The sequence below is a fragment of the Pseudophryne corroboree genome, chromosome 6 (genome assembly GCF_028390025.1).
Source record: "Pseudophryne corroboree isolate aPseCor3 chromosome 6, aPseCor3.hap2, whole genome shotgun sequence".
NCBI lineage: Eukaryota > Metazoa > Chordata > Amphibia > Anura > Myobatrachidae > Pseudophryne > Pseudophryne corroboree.
Genome location: NC_086449.1, coordinates 661,403,510 through 661,418,067, shown reverse-complemented (window position 1 = coordinate 661,418,067; position 14,558 = coordinate 661,403,510). Strand labels below are relative to the sequence as shown.

The 14,558-nt window shown below is 42.0% G+C and overlaps 1 protein-coding gene across 1 annotated transcript in view; it reads left to right on the top strand.

Moving 5' to 3' along the window:
* The window catches only part of LOC134934643 (rap guanine nucleotide exchange factor 6-like), a 349,143-nt gene extending 334,915 nt beyond the window's left edge, over positions 1 to 14,228 (top strand). The window contains exons 22-23 of the mRNA XM_063930028.1: positions 3,132 to 3,314; positions 14,070 to 14,228. Of these exons, the coding sequence (XP_063786098.1) occupies positions 3,132 to 3,314; positions 14,070 to 14,104 (218 nt within the window). The 3' untranslated portion in view covers positions 14,105 to 14,228. The remainder of the gene's footprint in view (positions 1 to 3,131; positions 3,315 to 14,069) is intronic.
* The last annotated feature ends 330 nt before the right edge of the window (positions 14,229 to 14,558 follow it).

The window sequence follows — 14,558 nt, the reverse complement described above, 5'->3', positions numbered from 1 at the left end:
ATTATATGAACAACACTGTAATCTATAGACTGAAAGTCATGTTAAAGAAAAGTAGAGGACTATACTGCCAAAGAAATTTCACGTTATGCAGGGTCACACTATGACAGCAAAGCTCAAGAATAATTGCCTCTGATTGAAAAACAAGATCTCTGGGGTGATACAGTATGTCGATGAGAATCTGTATGAAAGTCATAAAATCATTAGACTGAAAACCCCAATCCATAGAAACCATGCCATCTTGTTTTTTTCCCCCGGAAAATTATGTAAGCAACAGATTAATTAAGTGGTGGATTTAGAACCTGCCACAACTCAGCAGCAATCCCCAAACAAAAAAATGACCTGCCTCTGAGAGGAGTGTAGGTATAAAGTGTGGAACAAATCCACAGGATCTGTACAGGCTTATACAAAGGTATACATATGCAAAAACAAAGAAATGCTTGGGAATACTAACTAGCATTAGGAGCCTAATTCAGACCTGATCAAAGCTGCAAATTTGTAAGCAAATGGGCAAAACCATGTGCACTGCAGGGGGGGCAGATATAACATGTGCAGAGAGAGTTAGATTTGGGTGGGTTATAATGTTTCTGTGCAGGATAAATACTGGCTGCTATATTTTTACACTGCAATTTAGATTTCAGTTTGAACACACCCCACCCAAATCTAACTCTCTCTTCAAATGTTATATCTGCCCCCCCTACAGTGTACATGGTTTTGCCCATTTGCCAACAAATGTGCTGCTGCGATCAGGTCTGAATTAGGCCCTAGGCCTTTAAGCCTAGGTTTGCAGTGAAAAAATTAGGGGGGGGGGGGTGAAGGTGGTGAAGACATATCGTTGCAGTGTATGAGGCCCTTTAGGGTGGATAGGCAAGGGGATTAAAAGCATAAAGAAGAATAGGGAACTATACACCCACCCGTTGAAAGTGACTAAAATGTGCAAAAAAACATAACCTCAGATGATCAGGGTTGGAAATAAAGAGGATTCTTGGCGTGGAGTGTCAAAGTCCAACAATGTGAAAGGAGGTTTTATATATATATATATATATATATATATATGATAAGAAATCAGAGATAAACAAAGAGAGGGGGTTGGGGGGAGGAGTAAGAGAGAGCAAACATATGCATAAAGGAAGAGGAGCAAATAAGAATAGAATATTCAAGTTCGGGGTGAAATAGGGGGGGAAAAGGGAAGTAGGGGAAAAGAAAGTAAATATATAAATAGAACAAAAGGGTATTAGGGCGACAGGGGGGGAGGGGGGTACCAGAAAAAGGGAAGGAAAGAGTATTTAATCAGGATAAACCAGGAAAGGTCACATTGTGAAAGATATACCATTGGGACCAAACTGCATGATACTTATCCAGTGTTATGAAGACTGGTGATGTGTTCCATATTACACACAAACCAGACCCTATTAATATGCTCAGTGGCGTAAGTTCGTCCCAGTCGCCCGGGAGGCATTATAAATGTTGGTGCCCCACTACATATACACACACATACCATATGTAACTATCTGGCACTCAGGGTGAACAGTAGTAGCGTGCTCAGGTACCTTTACCAATAGTAATATAGATACACATACAAGGTGGACGCACTCCAAGTCAGTCATTGCAATACAACAGACACCAGCATACCATTATAGTACATCTACAGTGCTCCCTCACCCGCCAGCAGGTCTCGATAGAGATGCTGTGGCGCAGCGGTGTGCCGATATATATATAAACACACAAACACCTCATTCACTTAAACATACACACATGCCTCTTTCACTCACACACACACACATGCCTCCTTCACTTAAAAACACACACACACCGCTTTCACTTAAACACACACATGCTTCTCACTTACACACATGACTCTCACTTACACACACACGCCTCTCTCTCACACACACACACACACACACGCCTCTGACACACACACACACATTCAGAAATAGACACCCCTCCATATATTTGTAAGGTAGCATGTACCCAGACCAGGTGTGTGCTCTGTACATAGTCCTGTAGAAATGCTCAAATGCCTCCTTTAATCCTTGCCTCTCACACACATGCCTCTCACTTACACATGCCTCTCACTTTTACACACACACACACACACACACACACACACACGCCTCTCACACACACATGCATCTCATACACATGCCTCTCACTTACACCCACATACACATGCCTCTCACTTACACACACATACACATGCCTCTCACACACATGCATCTCATACACATGCCTCTCACTTACACACACACACGCCTCACACACACACACACACACACATGCCTCACACACACACACACACACACACACACGCCTCTCACACACATGCCTCTCACTTACACATGCCTCTCACTTACACACACACACACACACACACATGCCTCTCACACACATGCATCTCATACACATGCCTCTCACTTACACACACATACACACGCCTCTCTCACACATGCCTCTCACACACATGCATCTCATACACATGCCTCTCACTTACACACACACACATGCCTCACACACACACGCCTCTCACACACATGCCTCACACACACACACACACACACACACCTCTCACACACATGCCTCTTTTACTTGAACACACAACTTTCCTTAAAAACACACACATACACACCTAACTTAAAAACATGAACACACAAAACACAGTGCTTCCAACATTTATTAAAGCTTGAGGCAATGGCTGCCAGTGCCTACCTTTGTCTATCATCAGCCTGATGGAGGAGCAGAAAGCTTCACTCTGCTGGCTTGCTTAACTGAAAGGGCCCGGGAGGAGCCGTGCTCTGGAGCTCCCCCTAGCTGCAGCCAGTGCCAGCTCTCTGTATACACAGGAGGCAGCTTCCGTGTCACGGACACAGCTCCTCAGTCTGTAAGAATCATTAAAAAAAAAAAGTAGCAGCGGCGATCGTCAGGCAGCAGGAGACAGTGGAGGAGATGTGCCACCTTGTGGTCAGGAGCCCGGCGGCAGCCGACTCCACTGCCTCCCACAGTTCCGCCCCTGAATATGCTCCTGAAATATCAGAATTTGTAATCTATGGACACCATTTAGCATCACAGCTGACTTGATTTTTGTTTGACAGTTTAATAACCTACATTTACTCTTTTGCCTATGTGTTTCACAGAAACTGTACACACACAGGCCCAAGGGGAGCAAGAGGGGCCAGTGGAGAAGGAGCCAGATGGAGAGGAGACAGGCCCATCAAAGCAGGGGCCCATAGAGTCAGAGGATGCAGGCTCATCAGAAGAGTCAGGGATGGAAAGGACGCTGGAGGAGACACAGGAGACTACTGGTGATGTTGCTGCACGTAAATAAAAGTGCAACTTTCTTGTCTTTATTTTATTATTATTTTTTTATTTTTTAAAGACAATAGCATAGTCCTCATATAAGTTATGTTAATAATAATATAAGTTAATGTTGGTCAAGGCCAGCAATGGTGTGAGTGTGACTTCATGCAGTGTTTAGATTTACATTTATTGGTAGTATCTTGTGTTTTGTCAATTTTGCCACCCGCCCACAAACTGTAGTTACAGAATTAAATTCAAGTTTTTAATCTGGCATCCTGTGGCATTCTGTAAAAGTTGCAACAAATCATTTCCACCAACAATTCCCCATTCAGGCAAGTGCTGTATGTAGTGAGTAACTGTGTAATTATATTTTATTGTTAAATAATAACTATAAAAAAGAGATTTTTGAAACCAGTGTGTAATTAAATCTAGAGTGCAGCTATATTGTGTGCAAGACAAGTGTACATCCAAAGAAACACTCTAAAAGCAAGAGTACATATGGGTTTGCAATCACCATATCAAAGCTCTCTTGATAAATTAATACTTTACTGGAAAAATAACACATGAAATGTTGGGATAATCACATATAAATAAAAGTTTCAGAGTTTTTGGGGGTAATTCCAAGTTGATTGCAGCAGGATTTTTTTTAGCAGTTGGGCAAAACCATGTGCATTGCAGGGGAGGCAGGTATAACATGTGCGAAAGAGTTAGATTTGGGTGGGTTATTTTATTTCTGTGCAGGGTAAATACTGGCTGCTTTATTTTTACACTGCAAATTAGATTGCAGATTGAACACACCACACCCAAATCTAACTCTCTCTGCACATGTTATATCTGCCTCCCCTGCAGTGCACATGGTTTTGCCCAACTGCTAAAAAAAATCCTGCTGCGATCAATTACCCCCCTTGTTAGAACCTTTGATTCCCTTTTGGATCCTCTTTATCCGGATGTAGATCCTGTGAATATAATATATCTCCATTCTGCACAATGCTCATATGAGCATAGGTCAGACAGACACATAAAATACGAGCAAATGAGGGCGGGCCTTGCGGGCAGAGTAGACGGACGTGCTGCTGCTGTGCTCCGAAGCTTCTTTCCTTCTAACACCTGGGGAGAGAGAGCTACGGAGATTCAAGGCACACTGCCCACACTCCTCACTGGCCAGTGCAGCACCAGGGACTGGGAGGTAGGCGCGCGGAGCCGGGGAACACAGGAATCGGTTCCCGCAGGTTGCGCCCTACCGTCCCGTGTGAAGCAGCGGCCTTGCTCCAGAGACTTGCGTACGGAGCCTTGCTCTGAGACTCCTGCTACACGTCGGCGGGTGTGCAACCTAAGGCGGCGGCCCCGCGGGGGCTCGTGGGAGTGCAGTGGTGACTGAGAGCTCTCGGCTGAGGGTCTGTACAGCGCAGCGGCGCTACTCACGGAGGCACTGCTCACATCATATTAAGGGGTGGAATCAAGCTTCCCCCCCCACCTTGTCCCTGTTCCTGCCTGCACTTCTGCTCACTGGTAACCCTGCTGCAACACGTTGTCAGAAGACTCCTTAACCTATTCCTTTCCACATATTAAGGAGGTGCAGTGTGGAGGAGTATTTGTCAGGGGAATACTTGGAAGCCTTTCACGAGTCGGATAGCTGCTGGCTGGCCAAGCTATCTGACTGATACTTTTGAATACAATAACTGTGTTTGACTTCATACACTTAGTTTATTTTTCCGTGTTTGGTGTATACTGCCACAGTGGATATGGATAAATATGTGGCGAGACCTTCGAGAGGCCTTAAGGGTGGTCAGGCGGGCAAGGGCCGTGCAAAGAAAAGCTTCCCCGTCTTCTCCTGGTGTGAGACAGAGAAATTGATGAGGACCAATCACCTGATGCTGCTCCTGCGGCCATCTCTGCCTCTTAACTTCACAAGAACTTACCACTCTTCTTGCCTCGCTTCTGGACCAAAAGTTAGTGCCCCTGGAGGATTCCATTGCTTCTGCTCTTACCCAGCTCACAAAACACGATAAGCGTCGTTCTGAAGCGGAGCAACGCATTTCGGATATAGAAACACAGATCTGATGCCACTGGTCTCTGAATGGTTGCCGTAAGAATAGGGTTGTGTCCCCGCCGGTTCCTCATTGCTGGTGGAAAGAGTACACCATGTGGGCCCTGACAGGCCGGTGTCCCGGGATCACCCTCGCCCGGTGATCTTGATGATTCTGAATTATGCCGACTAAGTTCATCTGAAAGCTTACCGTGAATCAGCGGATCTTTGTCATCAGTGTGCAAAGCTATTGCTATTTCAAGATTTTTCTTATATGGTGGCAATGAAATGAAAGGAATTTGCCCCGGCTTGTAAGAAATTATTTGAAATGGGATGTCGCTTCTCACTCATGTATCCTGCAAAACTTTGTGTGTTTCACAATGGCAAACCCCACTTTCTCGAGTCGCCACAGGCGGCTAAGAACTTTGTGGACTCTCTTTCATCGCGATCATCGCCTCACAAATCGGATGAGGACTGAAGTTAAGTGATATCAGGTGCATTCTTATCTCTGAGACTTTTTCCATTCAAGTTTTCTACTTTACTAACAGTTCTTTGGGATATAAATATTTGTTTCTTATTATGTGTCGGAGAATGGCTGACGGAGAGATATGATCAAAGTTTTACATGGTTGTATCCTTTTTTATTAATTCTTCTTCAGATATTTCTATTTGAGCGGTTGACGTATTTTTGCTTATGTACTTACTGCTGGTGTATTACTGAATGTATATTTCTATTCTATGTTTTCTATGTATTCCCCTTGACCCTCCTCCTCTGGCCCTTCTATATGCTTTTACGATTTTGGCATTCTGCTGGATTGCCCTATTGGGTTCTGAAAATGTTTATGCTGTATTGTCACTTGTTTATTTGTTCTATTTTCTTGGTGTACATATGCAGGTCTAACACAACAGCCTAGATATATATGTTTTTGTCCATGCCCGCTCGCTGGGATGCGACGGACACAGCTACGTATAAATATACTGACTATTTTATGGCCTAGGGTGGACATAGGATAACATGGTCACTTTGGTTGATAGCTCAACAAGGGTTCAATCCTCAATTAAGTTTGTCTCATGGAATGTAGAGGGGCTTAACTCCCCTATCAAGAGACGCAAAGTGTTAACATATTTAAAATGTCTCAAGCCAGACATTGCGTTCTTACAAGAGACCCACTGGGATGTGAAAGACCCTAATGTACTTTGAGGACCTTGGATTGGTGAATTTAAAACGGCTTCATTCACAGCCAAGCGAAGGGGAGTTTTATTTAGAAATATTTGCCATATACCATTAGAGATACCTGGTCTGATCCAGATGGCCACTTTCTTTTTATTCAAATTTCTCTTCTAGGTTCCCTGTACACATTGGCGCCGATATATGCCCCAACGGGCTCCACTAAGCCATTTTTCACCAATTTATATTCTAAATTACAATCTTGGGCAGACGGGGAACTATTGCTAGGTGGTGATTTTAATTGTGTTATATCTAGGGGCTTGGATAGATCCTCTGGTCTGGGTGTGGGCGGGGATGACTCCTCTTTCACCTTGTTGATAGATTCATTGAGGCTGTGTGATCCATGGAGCTGCCAACACACGATTTCATGCGAGTATACATTCTATTCTCACCCGCACCACACGTCTTCGCGGATAGATTTTTGGTTACTCTCGGATACATTATATAATAGAGTGGTTGCTACGGGTATAGATCTTATTGCACTTTCTGACCATGACCTGGTTTGGGTTACGCTTTCTATTAAAGACCCCCTGTCCACCTCTTACAATAGGAGGGTTCCTGCCTATCTCACTCAGTCTACTGATTTACGTAATCACTTGGTAACAGCATTTTGTAATTATGAGAAGGATAATGAAGGTCATCTTGGTGACATTCATTTGTTTTGGGCTGCGGTGAAACCGGTGATTCAAGGCCAAAGCATGGAATATGTGGCCAGGAAATGTAAACAGCTTTCGTATTGAGGAACATAGTAGATCATTAACAGTTGCATACGATGCTATGCTATTGTCGGATTCCACTGAATCTCGACGAGAATACTTAGATGCTAAGCACTCGTACGATGCTTTATGTACCGAACTGGCCCAATTCACACATGATATTCAGCATAGTAAGTATTATCGTGGCTGCAATAAATCAGGGAAATTACTTGCTAATTTAGTCTGTTCCCACACCACCCCCATGCGTAGTCTTCAAATCAACCCTCTGGCTGGCACTCCAGTCACGGATTTGTTAGGTATTTCAAATCAATTTCAGACCTATTACCAACAATTGTATGATTCTCAATCTGACTATCCGTCAGAAGGTTCCCAATTTCTTTCTAGAGCGGACCTGCCTGTTCTTACTGATACAGAAAGGGACTTGCTGTCTGCACCAGTAACAGATGCGGAATTGTCCTTTTTGATTAAATCCTTAACAAAAGGCAAATCCCCAGGCCCAGATGGTTTTGGAGCAGAATATTATCAACTACTGCAGGACCATCTGTTACCACACCTACTCACATTATTTAATTCCCTACTTACTGGAGAGCAACCTCCCTCAAATTTTACCGAGGCTCGGATCATAGTTTTCCCGAAACCAGGAAAGGACCCCATACTGGTCCAATCTTATAGGCCTATCTCCTTACTAAATCAGGACTTCAAATTAATTTACCAAATTATTGGCACATCGAATGCAAAACTTTCTCCCTTGGATACTGAATCCAGCCCAGAACGGTTTTGTAAAGGGCAGGACTTCGGTGCATAATGTACGTATGTTGGTGGCTGTTCTCCACCTCTATCACCAATTGGGTAATCGGGAAGCCATAATTTTCAGTTGTGACGCCGATAAGGCTTTTGATAGAGATTCCTGGTCACATATATTGCAGATACTCCACGTTCAACAGTTTGGCCCGGATTTTGTAGGAATATTCAAAATGTTGTATTCACACCCAATGGCCCATTTGACAATTAATGGATTGAATTCGTTGTCTTTCACATTGTCCAGGGGAACTAGCCAGGGCTGCCCACTTTCGCCACTCCTATTTAACTAGGCATTAGATCCGCTAATCAGAGTGTTTTTCAAAGATGTGATGTGGCAAAGTGTTCAGCTTGGTGCTACAGAGATAAAAGTATCGGCTTTCGCAGATGACTTACTTTTGTATCTCAGCATCCTGAAACAGGGGTTTCGTAGTCTACAAGGCATTCTAGCCGATTTCCAGCTAGTGTCAGGTTTTCGTATTAATATTAATACAACAGAAGCCTTAGCGCTACATACGGATGCCAAGTCCGTCTGAGGCTCCTTGTTTCCTTTTCGCTGGGCTCAGGGCCATTTAATATATTTAGGTTTGAGGTTCCCTAATGATTTAACTATTATCCATTCAATCAATTATTCACATTTTATAGCCCAAATGTTCAAAGATTTCGAAAAATGGAAACACTATCATTATCTTATATTGGACGTTGCTATTTATTTAAAATTATATCCTTGCCCCGGCTATTATACCCGGTCCAAATGCTGCCCTACCTTTTAAACAAAACTAATATTGCCACTATTAACAGGGCATTATCCAAATTCATATGGGCGGGTAAACGCCCTAGGATCTCGTTAATGAAACTGCAGCAACCGTTACTGCTGGGTGGGGTATAAATCTCCCCAACATTCAGGATTATGGTATAGCTTCAAATTTAAGGTATGCATTGGACTGCAATTGGACTGTCAATAATTTTGTTCACTTAGGTATGGGCTTTTCTTTCAGATGCCTCTTTAATTTCTCTTTTGCATAATCTGACATCTTCTTTGTCCAAGGTGGTGAAAGACAACACGCTGTTATATTATCCCTGTATGGCCTGGCGTATCTCTCGTCTGCGGTTGGGCTTATCTTATACTAGCACAATTTTTTCCCCATTGCTGTATAATCTGAACTTTCAAAAGGGTAGCCCAGATGCGATCTTCCAGATGTGGCATCTTCATGGACTTATGTTACAAAATTACTAACTGATCTCCAGCTTCCACATCAGCTTCATGTTCTAGATGTCTTGATAAAAGGCTGTCTGAGTACCTCTTTTCCTACCTATTATATGAACCGGTCAGGAAAAATTAGATCTTACTACTATGACTACGGGTATGGCTAAGTTGAGGAACTCTACTTCTGGTCTCCCCTTGCAAACCATTGTTAAAGCTTCTGTGATTTGAAATAAGCAATTGATTTCTTCTTCATTTGCAGAAATGCAATACAAGATCCTTCATAGGGCGTATTATATCCAAAGCTTAGACTCATTACGGGAGTAGTGGATAACTCAAATTGTTTTAAATGCCGACACCCGGATGCCGATATACTCCACTGTATATGGTCTTGTCCTGCGGTCCACTCCTTTTGGCTTACTGTTCAATCCTACGTGAATAATACTTTACATATCCCTTTTGATGTTACGATGCCATAGGCAATGAGAAATTATTATGCCCCATCCATGATTCCCAAGTACACTCCAGGTACTAGATTACTACTAGCTAAAATAGCAGCAGTGGCAAAAAAGACCATTCTAACCTAATGGATCCAATCGGACTCTATCCCATTGTCGCTTATGATACCTAGATTGGCTTATGTTTACAGGATGGAGTGGATCGAATGCTGTTTAGACTTAGACTTTAGAACTCACACATTTTTTAATGTGTGGCTGCCTTATATATTTACACTGTGTGTTAGAGAAAAAGACTTTTATCTGAGGTGTGGTACGCCTAACCACGTGGTACAACCTGGCTACGATAGAGCGAGGCTCCCCGCCATTCTAGACTGTTAATCAAAACCTAGGATACGTACTTCTACCAATAACCCCCACTTTATTCTTCTCCCTGCATGGCTACACTGTGTTCATTCCTCCCACAAGGTTGCTGTTCTTCTATATTTCCATGATTTTATCTGTCTTACTGTTGGAGATATGTTCCTATTTTGTTTCATGTGTTAACGTGTATCTATTCTGGTGTTGTTGACAGTGCTATTTGTTTACCAACAAACATTTTTTTTTTAAATACGAGCAAATATAGTGCAGTGAAACTTTTTAAAAGGAAATGATTTACTTTGAAGTGCGACACTTCTGATGAAGGACTGAAAGTCATAAACTCGTCAAGTGTCTCTCCCCCATTTATGAACTAAAAGGACCTGGCGACACATAGTAACAGTTTCTGAAGTTGAAAAAAAGACAATTTGACCATGGAGCTCAACCTATTTGTGGTCTCCCACGCTGTATTATTTTCAGGACTTTTTTCTAACTTGTGCTAAAGTCAGCCGTTATGTTTATTGCTCCTTTTTATAACTATAGCGTGTGATGGGAGTCATTCCAAGTTGATCGCTCACTAGCTACTTTTAGCAGCCATGCAGACGCATAGTCGCCGCCCACGGGGGAGAGTATTTTCGCTTTGCAAGTGTGCGAACGCCTGTGCAGCCGAGTGGTACAAAAACATTTTGTGCAAAACAAGACCAGCCCTGTAGTTACTTATTCTGTGCGATGATTGCAGCGACGAAGGTCCCGGAATTGACGTCAGATACCCGTCCTGCAAACGCCTGGACACGCCTGCGTTTTCCCAAACACTCCCAGAAAACGGTCAGTTGACACCCATAAACACCCTCTTCCTGTCAATCTCCTTGCGATCGGCCGTGCAAATGGAATCTTCACTAGAGCCAGTGCACAGCAGCGATGCGCTTTGTGCCTGTACGACGCGCGTGCGCATTGCGGCGCATATGCATGCACACTTTTGCCATTTTTTTACCTGATTGCTGCGCTGCGAAAATTGGCAACGAGCGATCATGTCAGAATGACCCCCTATGCACCATAAGCCTGTATATCCTTATCCATTAGGAATGCATCCAGCCCATTCTTAAAAATGTTGACCGAGTCTGCCATTACTACTCTCTCAGGCAGGGAATTCCAAACTCGTATTGTCCTTACTGTGAAAAAAGTTCAAAAAACCTCCTCTCCTCTAACCTAAGCGGGTGCCCACATGTTCTCTGTGTCGATCTTACTAAAAACAGATTCCCCGCTAGCTCTGTGTATTGTCCCCTTATATATTTATAAATGTTGATCATGTCCCCTCTTGATCTCTTTTTTTCCAGTGTAAACATGCCTAGCCTTGCAAGTCTTTCCTGCTATTCCAGCATCTCCATTTCTCCGATTAGTTTAGTCGCCCGCCTCTGAACCTTTTCTAGCTCCAGGATATCCTTCTTCTAGTATGGTTCCCAAATTTGTGCACAGTATTCAAGATGTGGCCTCACTAGGGATTTATACAATGGGAGTATAACACACTCATCCCTTGCATTAATTCCCCGCTTAATGCAAACCTTGTTTGCCTTCTTTGCTGCAGTCCTACTTTGGGCACTGCTGCTCAGTTTGCTATCTATAGGAACATTTAAGACTTTTTCCAGTACAGAATCGCCTAAATTCACCCCATTTAGTGTGTATGTGTTATTTTTGTTCTTGCTATCAAAGTGCATTACCGTGCACTTATCGTACTGAAACGCATTCTCAATTTTTCTGCCCATAATTCCAGTTTCTCAGAATTTATAACCTTACACAGTTTGGTATCATCTGCAGAAAGTGACACCATGCTCTCTAGACCTACCACTAGATCATTAATAAAAATGTTGAACAGTAGCGGTCCAAGTACAGTTTCTTGTGGCACACCACTTAGTACTTTTGTCCAATTTGAAAACGTTCCATTTACCACAACGCGCTGCTCCCTATTATCCAACCAATTACCAACCAAAGTGCATATTGTGTTCCCCAACCCCAGTTCTTGTAATTAATAGATAAGTCTGTGTGGTGCTGTGTCAAACGCTTTAGCAAAGTCTAAAAAGATTACATCCACCTCCTTACCCTGATCAAGGTTTGCACTAACTGTTTAATAGAAGCTTAGTAAGTTTGTTTGACATGAATTATCCTTCACAAATCCATGTTGGTTCTTGTTAGTAACCTTATTGGTATCAAGGAACTTCTGTATACTATCCCTTGGAATACTTTCCAGTAGTTTCCCCACTACAGATGCAAGACTAACTGGTCTAGTTACCCGGTTCAGCTTTGCTCCCCTTTTTGAATATCGGCACTACTTCCGCTATACGCCAGTCTTTGGGAACCATGCCTGATGTAAGCGAGACATTGAAGATCGTAAATACAGGTTGAGTATCCCATATCCAAATATTCCGAAATACGGAATATTCCGAAATACGGAATTTTTGGAGTGAGACTGAGATAGTGAAATCTTTGTTTTCTGATGGCTCAATGTACACAAACTTCGTTTAATACACAAAGTTATTAAAAATATTGTATTAAATGACCTTCAGGCTGTGTGTATAAGGTGTATATGAAACATAAATGAATTGTGTGAATGTAAACACACTTTGTTTAATGCACAAAGTTATTAAAAATATTGGATAAAATGACCTTCAGGCTGTGTGTATAAGTTGTATATGAAACATAAATGTATTCTGTGCTTAGACTTAGGTCCCATCACCATGATATCTCATTATGGTATGCAATTATTCCAAAATACGGAAAAATCCGATATCCAAAATACTTCTGGTCCCAAGCATTTTGGATAAGGGATACTCAACCTGTAGTTGTTTTGCTAGTTCGGAGTAAAGCTCCATGAGAACCCTTGGGTGAACACCGTCGGGACCTGGGGACTTATTAATATTATTTTTTTTAATTGATCACAGACTTCCTCTTCGCTTAAATAAGCTTTCAGCAGTGGGACATTATCTTTATTGAGGTTGTTTGTTACTTCCTGCATCTGGTCCTCTCTTGTGAATACAGATGAGAAAAACTCATTTAATTTATCCGCTATGTTATTATCGTTTTTGATTAAGAATCCCAGACTGTCTTTTAATGGGCCTATACTCTCCTTTAATCTTTTGCTGTTGATATATTTAAAAAAGATTTGGGGGTTTGATTTACACTGTGGTGGTGTACCCTGTGAGGACCTCTGTGCCCGGGTTTGAGGTTTTACCACTGTCCATTTTACAGCTAAAGGACTTCGGGGTGAGCCCAATGCTGAGCTGTATGCCTTTTTGGGGATCTCATGATATGCTTTTATAACCTACTTGTATTGTAAGTGCAATGTCAAATTAAATAATTTCCTTTTAAAAAGTTTCACTGCACTATATTTGCTCTTATTTAATGTGTCTGCTTGACCTATGCTACGCTCATATGAGCATTGGGTCTAATTCAAGGTTGATTGCAAAAGCAAAACTTCCTCTAATGGGTAAAAACCATGTGCACTGCAGGTGGGTCAGATGTAACATGTGCAGAGAGTGTTAGATTTGTGTGGGTTATATTGTTTCTGTGTAGAGTAAATACTGGCTGCTTTATTTTTACACTGCAATTTAGATTTCAGTTTGAACACACCCCACCCAAATCTAACACTCTCTCTGCACGTTACATCTGCCCCACCTGCACTGCACATGGTTTTACCCATTAGAGGGAGATTTTGCTTTTGCGATCAACCTTGAATTAGGCCCTTTGTGTGGAAAGGAGATACATTAAATTCACAAGGTCTAAAATCCAGATAAAAAGGATCCGAAAGGGGATCAAAGGTTCTAACAATATTCATCTGAACTCTGGAACTTTTATTTATATGGTGATTATCCCAACATTTCATGTGTATTTTTTCCATTAAGGTATTATTTTATCAAAAGAGTGCCGTTATGGTGATTGCAACCCCTATGTACTCAAATAATAATAACTGCTTCACTAATATATTGTGTTTTTCCCTACAGTTTTGGAGGCTGACACACCGCTACAATCTCTTTAGCATTTGTAAGTGGACCACCTTCCAGGTGCACCTCTGTGCAGAGCCCAATATCCAGAGAAGGACAGCATTTAAATATTTGTTATAATTTAAAAAAAAATGTAAATAAATATTATTTATTTGTTCACATGTGGCTGTTTTCTTGTAACCAATTATATTTATTTCTTCTGAAGGGAATGTATAGTGCAAGGTTGGTACAGTAGATACATACCAATGATGGTAATAGAAGAAATGTGAGCAATATCAGAAGCACATATCATATATATTTAACTTTTAATATATTAAACCAACAATTCTAGGTATATTAATGTCACAAAATCCACAACTAATGATTTTAGCTAATAATATAGCCATATTAGTAGTTAATGAGGGTTCACTAAGGGGGGGATTCAATTAGCAATGATGTTTTCTCAGGGCTAATTGATTCCCCCCTGCCTATTCAATTATCCCTGATAAA